This window comes from Parasteatoda tepidariorum, chromosome 6, assembly GCF_043381705.1.
Source record: "Parasteatoda tepidariorum isolate YZ-2023 chromosome 6, CAS_Ptep_4.0, whole genome shotgun sequence".
In the NCBI taxonomy this organism is placed as follows: Eukaryota; Metazoa; Arthropoda; class Arachnida; order Araneae; family Theridiidae; genus Parasteatoda; species Parasteatoda tepidariorum.
Window position 1 is genome coordinate 32859773 of NC_092209.1, and position 12260 is coordinate 32872032.

General features: G+C 29.0%; 1 protein-coding gene across 1 annotated transcript; it reads left to right on the forward strand.

Moving 5' to 3' along the window:
• The first annotated feature begins 8543 nt into the window (after positions 1 to 8543).
• LOC139425755 (uncharacterized) lies at positions 8544 to 12203 on the forward strand. Its single transcript, XM_071181699.1, has 2 exons — positions 8544 to 8946; positions 11382 to 12203. Exons 1-2 carry the CDS (start codon positions 8805 to 8807, stop codon positions 11762 to 11764), a joined length of 525 nt encoding a protein of 174 aa, XP_071037800.1. The 5' UTR covers positions 8544 to 8804; the 3' UTR covers positions 11765 to 12203.
• Positions 12204 to 12260: the final 57 nt, after the last annotated feature.

A 12260-nucleotide genomic window follows, 5' to 3' on the forward strand; every position in this document is an offset into this window, starting at 1 on the left:
ATAATCACTCTAATAATGAAAACTTGCTGTTTAAGTTTTTAACACGTTGTGGAATATTAATTAAAATTGTGTTTACATTAAAACACTCAATCGAGATAATTTTTTCTCATAATCCACCTTATAATGTTTATTAAATTGTACGAAAGAAAAAAAATTGCGTCCTTCGGAAGGGAAAAAAGATATTTTAATTTAAAATTTGTTTTTTGTCTCCATCAATGTTTTTTGAGTCTACTTAATCAATTATGAAGAATTTTCACGAGCTCCTAAAACTGTAAAAAATGTATATAGACACACACTTTCTTTAAACTTTCAATATAGACATTTTAATTAATTACTGAGCGTTTATAATCACGCATTAAATGACAAAAACAGGTTTAATCACTTCGTCAAACTTTCGGTGACCACTGTCGGTGTCTAAATGGAGCACCGAATCGACACCGAAAGTGGTCAACTTAACCGGCTTTACTTTAATTACGCTTTACAAAGTAAATCACGTGCATTATAAGCTCAAATAGCATCTTTTATTTTCGAGTTTCATTTATATTTTATTGCTTCGTGCATTTAGTGAAAATTTAAAGAAATGACAACTCGAACCTTATCTCGAATATTTAAATTTAATTTGTTTAATGACACTGAAAAATTCGTGGTGTAATATCTCATCGAATATCATGTTGGAACAACCTATATACATTGCGTGAAGGAAGATTTTATTCTGGGTTAACATCAAATAGAGCGTTCATATAAGATTTCAAGGGGGAAATTTAAATCTAAACACTTAAAATTCAATAATTTTACGCTGATCTCTAACGCTTTCAGTCCATACAAAAATTGTGCTCACTTTTGAAAACACTAATGTTGGCGTGCTTTGACTATAAAAATTCAAGAAAAGCTAAGTAGACTATTGCCAGTAGTTTGTTGACAATCTGGAATCAGCTGGTAAGAGTTTGATTTTGCTTTCGATGTTTATATCGTCAACAGAAATAAAAATTCACCGTTAAATATATATGTATGTTTTTAACTGTGTTATAGGGACAATTATATTTTAATTTTTTTGATATATTTTCATTTTTTTATGTATTTTTATTTTTTTAATATATTTTAATTTTTTAAATATATTTTCATTTTTTTATATATTTTAATTTTTTTAAAGACAATTATATTTTAATTTTGGGGAGAACTGTAGTAACTGAATTTATAATGTATAATTTCTACCCACTTCCATTCTGTTAAGCCTAGTTCAAATTTGTCTTAATATTCTCTTCGTTCTTCACGTCTGTTTAATTTAAAGACTAATTTTATTTTAAGAATCAGTATATATATATATGTATCATAATTAATGATTCTTACTTTATATTGTATCATAAAAATAAATTTACAGACAATTATGTTTATCGTTGTATTTTTAATTATATATTTTAGTCTTATTGAATAAACAAAATGGTGGCAGCTAGTTTACACAAAGTAGTGTAAAAGAACATTAATGTAGTGAAACACATAGATTCAAGAGTTTATGGCATTTCACTGTACCACTTTGGTGTAAGGTATGATAGTTTCCACCATTTTTGGCGTTGAGATTCACTAATTTGTTCTACAGTATATATTTGTAATCAAATAATTTCGGCTTGATACGCAATTTCCAACATTTTGAAGTTTTTACATTGGTTGTCCTGGTATTAAGTAGTTTGTTATCGGACTACGTTAACATAATCTACGCACGTACAAATCTAATAAATTAATGACCATTTCGTGTTTTACATTAGAGGTAAACATCATGCAGTGTTACAGTCAGTAAACGAAATTGTGCTAACGAAATTTGCTTAAAACTGTCATTAGCGGTTCTAATAAAAGTTATTAATCTAGATATAATCGTTTCTTATTCTTCTAGATAGAAAGATTTGTGTTTTCTATAATTATATTTCTGTTATTTTTATATTTTCAATTTTGAGTATAGGTGAAAATTGAAAGTTGTTTGTCAAATGAAAATAGAAATAAAAAATCCTATGATGTTTGTTCCTTTTTTTTGTTCTTAATTGTGTAGGGGAGAGTGGGGTCAATTGTAACAGGGTACGATTGTAACAGAGCAAAAATTTCGAGTGTCGGGTTCTAGATTTGGTTCCTAGGTGGCGCACAAGGTGTATTTAATAAATCTACATGTACACCCCTGATGGCAACCATTTTTATGTACTTTTGAAAGAGTTACATCACAAAAGATATTTTCACGCCACGCAAGTACTTTTTTTGGTATTAGAATATTATATTGTAACAAAGTAATTTTGTTTAAACAAATAAAAATTAGTAACCGAATATGTAAGTGGACACTTTAATTAACATTTCAATAAAAAAAAAGATTAGTTTTGCTAATTAACTAGCATTGTTTTTAACAAATGAAGCTGAAATAGCGTCTTGGGGACAATTGTAACAATAAGTAAAGGGACGATTGTAACAGCTGAAAATAAATAATCTTATGTTTACAAACCATTACTTAACTCTTTAAGAACCACCAATAGTTTCCTATATCATTTATATTATGTTGCATGTGCATTATTTTATTTGTCACCTTTCACAGCATAAATTAAAATTTTTAACCCCTTAAAGTTAAAAGTTTAACCCTTTAGGTTTCTGCTCATTATTATTTTTACTCCTAAAATATCACTACTATTTTGATCAATAAAAAAATATATCACAACTATGATAATATGTATAATTAACTATGTTTTAGTTGAATTTATGAACTGTTACAATTGACCCCGTAAGTGGGGACAATTGTAACAACTGCACGACTGTCAAAAATTGCTAATAACTAATATAATAATATTTAAAATCAGGTATTTATTTTTTTTTCTAGTAGAGGATAGTCTACTTTTCGTCTGTCAATTAATACTAATAATATATTGGATTTTTTGTTAGTTAAAAATAGTTAAGTAAAAAATGTTACAATTGACCCCACTCTCCCCTACTATAAGGAAATCTGCTATAAACAAAGAAAAAAGTCATTATGATTATTAATTATTATTACTAAGCATTTACTTAGTAATAATAAGAGAAAACATTTATTCGTATTTATTCTTTTATACGAAAAAAAAATGCTCAAAACTACCAGCTTATGATAAAATTTTCCGTGCCTCTAGCTCTATCGGAACACCAAAAAGCTTGGTAATTTTTACAGCTGAGCTTTGATAATAATTTTAGTAAAAAGAACAATAAAATAATGCTTTATGTAATAAAATTTGGTAAATGAGATAAAGTTAGGTAATTTTATCATGATACCTAAGAACATGGCTTAAGAACTCTTTATTCGGTAAAATTTACTTTTCAGTTTTGTATTTTTTTTTCTATTTGTGTGGTAATAAGAACTATAATTTTGAAAGACAGAATTTCCGGTAAACCATTACCATATGAGCTGAAAAATGACCAAATGAATAATTTAAATACCATATATTTTGGTTTCCTTTACCCAAACTATGTTGTAGTTTTTTCTCACTAGAAGGTCCATTAGATTTATGCCTATTTTTAATAGAGAAATAAACTCTAAATCTCATAAGGAATCAATATTAGATTCGAATTTTAAAACTTTAATTAATCATGTGTAATACTGAGCCTAACCAGTTATTTAAATCAGTTACAAACAGCAGTTCTATTTCTAATTTCTTCATCACTTCCATACTCTCAACATATTAATCGAAATTTCCAAAACTAAAGGGACTGGGTAATTAGTGTAATTTTATTTAGCAATCTTTCGTGTACAAGGTTTTCTAGAAATGCAATCCTTAAAGCATATTTCTTTTAAAAAAATTTTTATCTATTTGCAATTAATGTATATTATTCTTGGCAATAAGACGCTATTTCGACTGTGGTGATAATTTTCGAAATCACGCCAAACGTGAAACATATACTAGAATTTTACGAAAGTATATACATTGTGGCTCGAAAGAAAAAATTTATTCACCATCTATCTTTTAAAAAAAAGAAAGAAAAGAAAAACACCAACCGGAAGTTTTGAAGTCGGTGAAATCGTAAAATAGCCCACCTCTTGGCGACTTTTTGAAATGTCGCCAAGTTGGTAATTATTATTGGGATCAACGTTGCTTTTTGATTATTGAAAAAAACAATTTAAATTATTTTCAACCAGTACCTCACAGAAAAAGATTAAAAAAGGAAGTAATAACGGTAATAAATGGAATAACGGTTAAAAAATGAAATAGTAACAATGAATTTAACAGCGAAAAAATAAACTCTTTTACCTCTTTTTTAACGAAATCCAACTTTCGCGTAGGTATACATACCAAATAACCAATCAGGTTTAAGAATTCTGTACCTTGTATGTAAGAATTACATACCTTGAACTTTTCGCAAGGCAAAAGGCCCAGAACAAACAAAAGTGGCTGCTTCCACCTACTCACTACTGGTATAAAGGAAAAAGACCAGGACTCTCTCTATCTCTTCCTGGTGACAGGCAAACCAACACTTGCTTATCCCGACTGGCCAGTGGACACCTGAAAAGTCTCACATTTTCTGCTAATCAAAATATCTTTCCTCTTTGCCCTAAATGCCAACAAAACCAGGCATCACCTGAGCACATCTTGAACTGTTTAGGCTGGACTGGAACGACATTCATTCCTCTCCCATTCTGGTTTCGGATTTTCTTAATGTCAACGGATTTATTGATCTGGTCTGACCCCGTCAGACCAGATGGGAATTAGCAACAACAACAACAGAATTCTGTTATTGTGATCGGACATTCAAAATAATCTCCATGAAATATCTTGCGGCAACATAGCGAGATTTCAAAAACTTGCTTGGTAAGATTTAAAAAAATCGCCAAGAGATGGGCTGTTCTAGAATCAACCTTTGAGGTCCTCTTCTGACGTCATAGTTTTGACGTGACTATTTCTTTTTTTAACTTTCCAGGTTTGTTTGTATTAAGTCTCATATACTACGATTCATACTCTAATTCAGGGGCTCTAGTTTGTATATACTAGAAATACTCAGTTGTTCTGAATTTAATTTTTGTGTCGTGTTTTTGCAAAAAAGTGTGTTCCTTTCCTCATATTTTAAAATATCAGTTGAAGATATGAAAAAGAAATACTTTGAGAAATCATCATATATTGAATTTCAATTACCTGATCGTTGAGATGAGGATTTGCGTAATTAAGTTTTCACCAGCAGAAATTCTTCTTCCTGACTCTTCTACCGGAAGTTGAAACAACCTCTACAAATAATGCCCTCTACCATGGAGAACATGAAACACAGTGGGGAATAAGGTGATATGCATTAAACTACGTTGTAAAGATCGACGATAGTTTAATAACAATACAATTATGCTTAATTTACAAAATTTGTCAAAACAGTAAATAAAATAATAATAAATTTATAAAAGAATAACAATAGTAATAAAAATCGATTAAACAATTTCAAGTGAAATAATAAGGAAGCAATTACTCAACTAAAAAAAAATTTTTTTTAAAAGGTTGATTTAAGCTCAAAAAGTTACTCCTGTGATATAATCGGAGATTATACCCATTAATTGCGTTGCTCGTGAGGTACAAAAAATTTTGCAAAATATTTTTGAAGCTGTACTTCGACTTTTGTAAATATCTTTTGTTTTTCCATTCCTTAAGCACTCATAAAAATTTATATTTTCATACAAAAATCTTTTTCGTTTTTATTTATTTCCTGATTTCTCTAATCTAAGTTAAATCTATTTAATAAATCAGCCGGTGGCAAAATAAATTATTCGGCAGGGCCAGTCTGTTTTCGCAATGAAAAATACCGTCATTACCTAAATTTTCTGACATATCATTTTAATGGTTTCTGTAATAGAAACAAAATTATTTACAGTTCCTTCCTCAGTCTTTAAATGAGATAGTTTTTAAAGAAAAAGAGATTCTTCGAAAGAAAATTCCCAATTTCCTTACTTTTTAATTTTTTTTTCAATAATATCGTATAACATGTGAATTTTAATTTTTAAATGAAGTACTTGTTCAATTGCATGTTATTTTCTAATATGCTTTTTCTTATTAAAAAGTAAATTTTGAAAAAAAGGCGATGGTAATTATTATAAGATTTCTTTTTACAGCGTAGGAAATGTATTGTGAAACATTTATATTTAGTATAAAAACTCATGGATAGTCGAATTATTATTAGTCGAATAATCTTTCCTCTTAAATCGAAGTATTTATTGTGTTATTGCACTGAAAAAAAAATTCAAATTCGGTTAATTTAGCTTTAGTTATAAATTAATTAAATTAGTATTAAATTATGTAAGTTAATTCAGCAACTTAACTATGCAGAAATTTCTTCCCTGACTTTCTTTTACAATGATATTACCTCATTAATATATATATATATATATATATATATATATGAATATTTTAGTGTTATTNAAATTGAACTATTCGACCTGATTATCTAAATGTGATTCAAGAGAATTCATTTAAGAATATATAAAAGCAGATGAAGTTTTTAATCAAGTAAGATCTTAACATTCTAGTTTTTTTAGATTACTTATTTAATGATTTATTATATTACCATGCTAACTTAAAAAATTTCTACGTGAAAAATGTTAGCGTGTGTTTTTACTTTAGGGATTTTAAGGTGTATGTTTTTACACTTTAGTAGAAAATGGACAACAAAATAAAATTCTTCGTCTATACATTTTTATATGTATTTTAATAAAGAAACTACAAAAATAATGAGAGGTAATCAAATTTGTCATAAATCCATTAAAACTCTTAGCATTTTTTGTACGTTTTTCTTCTGCAGAATCTGTAAACAGAATGGCAATTAAATCATGAGTCTAGTAGATTTTGTTGAATGACTAAAATGTGAGGAAATATAATTTTAAAATATCCTATGATACGGAAGAAAATAAAATTTATCATTTTTATGCAATGATTAAAAAAGTCTATTAAGTTGGCTGAAATTTCAGCAAAAAACATTTCCACACTTATCAGTTTATATCCATTTAAACTACGTATTTCTAAGTAAAAATTGCATCTTCATTTATTGAAGGGTCTGTCTTCAAGTTAAATAACGCTTTTTTGTGAATAGTATGCTATTTTCAATAACTACTGTGAGTTTTTTGTTTTGTTTTGTTTTTTTAACAAACAAAAAAAAATTTATTGGGAACAAAAACAAACACATAATTACAAAGAATATATATTCGTCGCCGACAGGAAAATCCTGTCTAGGCGACAAAGAAAGGTAATACAATAAGTTTTTAAAAAAAATACATGAAACTATATAAAATAGTAACAAAGCTAACATAAGAAATTCATTTGGATTGGCACAAGACTGGTATAAAAAATCAAATGCTTCCTTTAAAGTGAAACGCTACGTAAGTACTTTTTTTGGTATTAGAGTATTATATTGTAACAAAGCAATTTTGTTTAAGCAAATAAAAATTATTAACCGAATATGTAAGTGAACACCTTAATTAACATTTCAAAAAAAAAATTAGTTTTGTTAATTAACTAGCATTGTTTTTAACAAATGAAGCTGAAATGGCGTCTTGGGAACGATTGTAACAATAAGTAAAGGGACGATTGTAACAGCTGAAAATAAATAATCTTGTATTTATTTATTTTTCCAGTAGAGGATAGTCTACTTGACTCGTCTGTCAATTAATACTAATAATATAATGGATTTTTTGTTAGTTAAAAATAGTTAAGTAAAAAATGTTACAATTGATCCCACTCTCCCCTACTTTTACAGGAGAGAGAGTGAAAAGTCAAAGTCTGATTTTCTTAAACTGAAATAAATATATTTAGTTTTATTTAGATTTAAATTTAAGTCCTTTACTGTAAACCATTTTGAAATTACGCGTAAATCAGATTCAATTTGAACATTTACATAATTGCGGAATCATCAGCAGATGTTATTATCTTACCAAAAAGTTTGAGTTGACAAAAGTCATTGATGAATATAATAAACAATATATAGTAATAGTTTATAACCTTTATAATTTTTTTAAACAATAATAGTTCATAACTTTTATTTATGACTGTTTGGTCAAATTCTTAACCAGAGCTGAAATGTTTTTCAAAAATTAAGAATTATTCATTGATTTTGATAATTTTCATCTATGTTGAATCATTAAAACAAAAGTTTTAATAAAAAAATTTTAATAATAGGTTATTTATAGTTAGGTTATATGTAGTGTAAACTTATATCTTTGCTTCAAGTTTGAGGTACTTCATTTTTAGTTTCTTCGGCGAAGATGCTTTAAAAATGAATAATATTCATCCGGTGCTGTAAATAAATCACTCTTATGCTACAACGTAAAAGATATTTTATGATCTTCAATCATAATTGAATACTTGCAAGTGACGTCATCGTAAGTAAATCGTGGCTTTCGAAGATTCAGAAGCCAATCAGGTTCGACGCACACGCGTGACGTCACTTACAAGTATCCAATTAAATCTGATTTAAATCACACGGTTAGGCATAATCACTTCCCTTCTTTTCGAGTTGCAGGTACCGATTTCCGTTTTTCAGACAATGGGATTGTAGAGATGAAAAAGTCTAAAATGGCGGAGCAGTAAAACACTAGGGCACGTCATCTGGATAATGATGGAATAGTTCCAACAAATTGCTTGAACCTTGAAAAAATAGAAAATACTCTAAAATCGGAAACCTCAACTATTGATACAGAAATCTCAACTTCTGAAAAAAATTTGAAGCATCATAAAAATAATATTAAGTTCAGGATTCCGCTGTTGTTTGCATCTAGAAAAAAAATTAAAAAGGATGAACTAACCAAAACCAAAACAGCTGTCAAAGTTTCTGCAGATGCTGTAATTTCAATGTTTGAACATGGCTATCAATATGAAAAAAGAAAGAGTTTCTTTAAAGTTCCAGGACTCTTTAAATCGAAAAAGAGTAGAGAAAACAAGAGCCAAACTGAAATATTTCGAGAATGGATAAATAAGAAGAAATTTCGTATTTGTATGTATTTCGATTTTATATTATTGTATTATTTATATTTTATTATTATATATTTAAATGCGTTTGGAAAATGTCTGCAAAATAATTAATGTAAAGAAAACTAAACGTTTAAATACAAATTACTTTTTTTTTAAAAGGAATAGGAATGCATTTTCAAAATTCAAATAACTTTCCTAAAAGTCTTCAAACAGACTTAAAAAAATGACTTCAAACATTATTAATTCACCTTTGTTTATTTAAATACATATGTTATTTAAATACATAATTTGTTATTTTAATAAAAAAAATTATTTTCAATTAAGAATTTAACCGTTTTAATTTAATGTTTTTTTTTACTAGTCATTGTTTTTATGCTAATCTAAAGAATAAAATTAGCATAAAATAGTTATAAAAATCTGAATAACACTGGCTTACAGCATAAAGGAAGTCATAAAAACGGTTGAAAAACTCCAGAATTTATATAATTGAATGACATTGCTCTGCATTCTTCAAAACGCTAAGATTCTTTTAGATTAATGATTCTTATAGATTCATGAGCATTAGAAATTAAGCAAAATTATATATATAGTTTAAAGCTAGAGTTTATTTAACAATATGTAAAATTTCGCTAGCCTAGTGTTCATTTGGAATAACATAATCGAAAAGGTGAATGTAAGAAAATTGAACTATTCGACCTGATTATCTAAATGTGATTCAAGAGAATTCATTTAAGAAAATTTATTTAACACACACCAGCGCATTTGAACTATTTAAAAAGAGCAATTTTTAAATATACATAACTATTCATCTTAAAATTATATGTTATTAATAAACGTCAAATCATCAGAACTGAAATTAAAAACAACTGCTCCTTATGTAATTGTTTACAAATTCGTAAATTTAGAGCCTGATTATTTTGGTTAAGTTCCATTTTCTGGTATACTTACAAGGAATTCCCTAATCTGATGTTTTTCTAAGGTTAAGAGCTATTACCCGGTATTGGGTCAGTGGACACTCAGGGAATAGAGCGCTAGTCTCGCCATGAGGTGACCCAGGTTCAAATCCCAGCGATGGCTGGTCGATACGAGTACCGAATCCGGCTCACTCCGAAAACAGTGTTGGCGTAAAATACCTACAGTAAAAGACGAATCACGGGTTAGGGTTTACCCTGCCGTCGGGCTAACCGTGAGAGGTTTCGTGGTTTTCCTCTCCATGTGACACAAATGCGAGTAAATTCCATTTGAAAGTCCTCCAAAAAGGCAAATTTCTGCCAATTCTTGATCCAAGAGCTCCCTTGTGCTCTGGGTTGGGTTCAAAATTACAAGGCTACGGAGTTGAACATTGGTAGCCTTAAACTCAAGAGTGATTCGGCTGTTCAACAACGGTTATAAAATTTTAAAATATTATTCGATATTTCCCACAATGATAATTCTTAATCTAGTTTAAGTGTGTACATCATAATCCATCTCAGAAGGGGAAAAAATGCTCCTACTTTGAGAAATCGAAAATGTGTCTAACTATAAAATATTCTCGGACTTGCCAATCCCTAACATGCAAAAAAATATTTTAAGGAAAAAGCCACAGCTATAGATATAGAGCTTAAAATTGAAGGCCTATGCAAAAGCTAGTCTGAAAATGGTGCTGGTTTCTAAATAATGCATTTTAAACTGCTTAAATGATAACCATAATATCTAAATTGTACAATGACATTTATTTGCCCATGCCTGCTAAAATCACTATCTGAAATCACATATCTTTATTTACCCATATCTGCTAAAATCACAAAAAAAACATATGTATTTTCAAAGATAGTTTTGAAGAACGGTTTCGCAATTATTGCTATCCTGTAATATTAGTTAAAACAAACATTGTTTTTCGACAAGGGGAGATACTGAGATGTTTTTAAAAATTTGAGCTAAATTTGCACACGTTTTTTTTTTAGAAATATTACTCTCACTGAAATTCACTGAATACTCTCACTGAACTGAAAAAAAAATTTAATATACATTTTTGAATATTTAAATCTTAACGCCATTTTTCAGCATATAATAGAAATGCAGAATGCTGTAGAAAGGCAACAAACTAATTTCTTTCAATAAATGTTTGATTTTATAACGTAAATTTTATCATTCTTTCTTATGTGCAATTGATGAATTCTAATGTACTAGCAATTGCTTTTGTTTTTCTTTCACATAGGAGGTGTTGATATGAAAACAATTAAATAAAAAGGATATTCTTAACTAAATCATCATATTTTTCAACTTAATTGAAATTTAAAAAATTTCTTCAAGTTGATATTGATATTAATTTTGTAACGTAAATTTTTTCTTTTTTTCTTATGTGCAATTGATGAATTCTAATGTACTAGCAATTGTTTTTTTTTTCAAATAGGAGGTGTTGGTATGAAAACAATTAAATAAAAAGGATATTCTTTACTAAATCATCATATTTTTCAGCTAAAAAGAAATTTAAAAAATTCCTTCAAATTGATATTGACGAGAACAAATTTCCTGAAAGTGAGGAAATTTTTGGGAAGGACAAAAATAGTGTCTGGATAAATGAAAAGCAGTATAGCTTTACTGGGGAATCTATTGCTGAACCTGAAGACAGTTTGGACAATGTTTATGATAAAGATGAGTATTTAAAGTACATTGTATGGGTTGAAGAGGAGTATGAAAGAATCTTGGCTCTCTTCAAACAAAAGGATCACACAACAGATAATATCTCGTACACTGACAGGCCCAAAAATGACTCAGAAGAAATGGAAAGCAGTGTTAATATAGGCAATAAGAATAGCTTTCGTATTCCGTTCGATGATTTTGATGACGAATTAAAGTAAGTTGATATGTGTATATATACACTACCAATAAGTATTTGGACACCTATGCAAATGACTATATCTGCCGTACTGAGATACGTCACTCCTTCCGCTGGTATATATCGTGTAGGGAACAACATCGGCATTAGTCCCAAGCAAGATGCCTACTGTATTATTTTCCATGACTATGTGCTTCCTACGTTGTGGCAGTTTTAAGGGGTGGACCCCTGTTTTTTCCAGGACGGCAATGCCAGCTGTCATGTTGCGAGGGTCACCAAGGCTTGGTATGGTGCCAATGGGGTTAATCGAATGGACTGGCCTGCCCAGACTTGAACACTATCGAGAACCTCTGGGACGAGTTGGATCGTCGAATTAAGGGGAGTACTACCCATCCAAAATCGGTGAAGGAACTTACGTGACTTTTCCAAGCCGAGTGGAAGAAAATACCACTAGCCGTCACACAAGTATTTAATTGTTAAATGTCTGTATATTATATATATATAATTGGTAGCCTTAA

Bases quoted from the DNA above. Each gene is read 5' to 3' on its own strand.
- LOC139425755 (XM_071181699.1), top strand. From the start codon at position 8,805: ATGTTTGAACATGGCTATCAATATGAAAAAAGAAAGAGTTTCTTTAAA. The intron at 8,947-11,381 runs GTATGTATTTCG...CATATTTTTCAG, and splicing joins TAAGAAGAAATTTCGTATTT to CTAAAAAGAAATTTAAAAAA.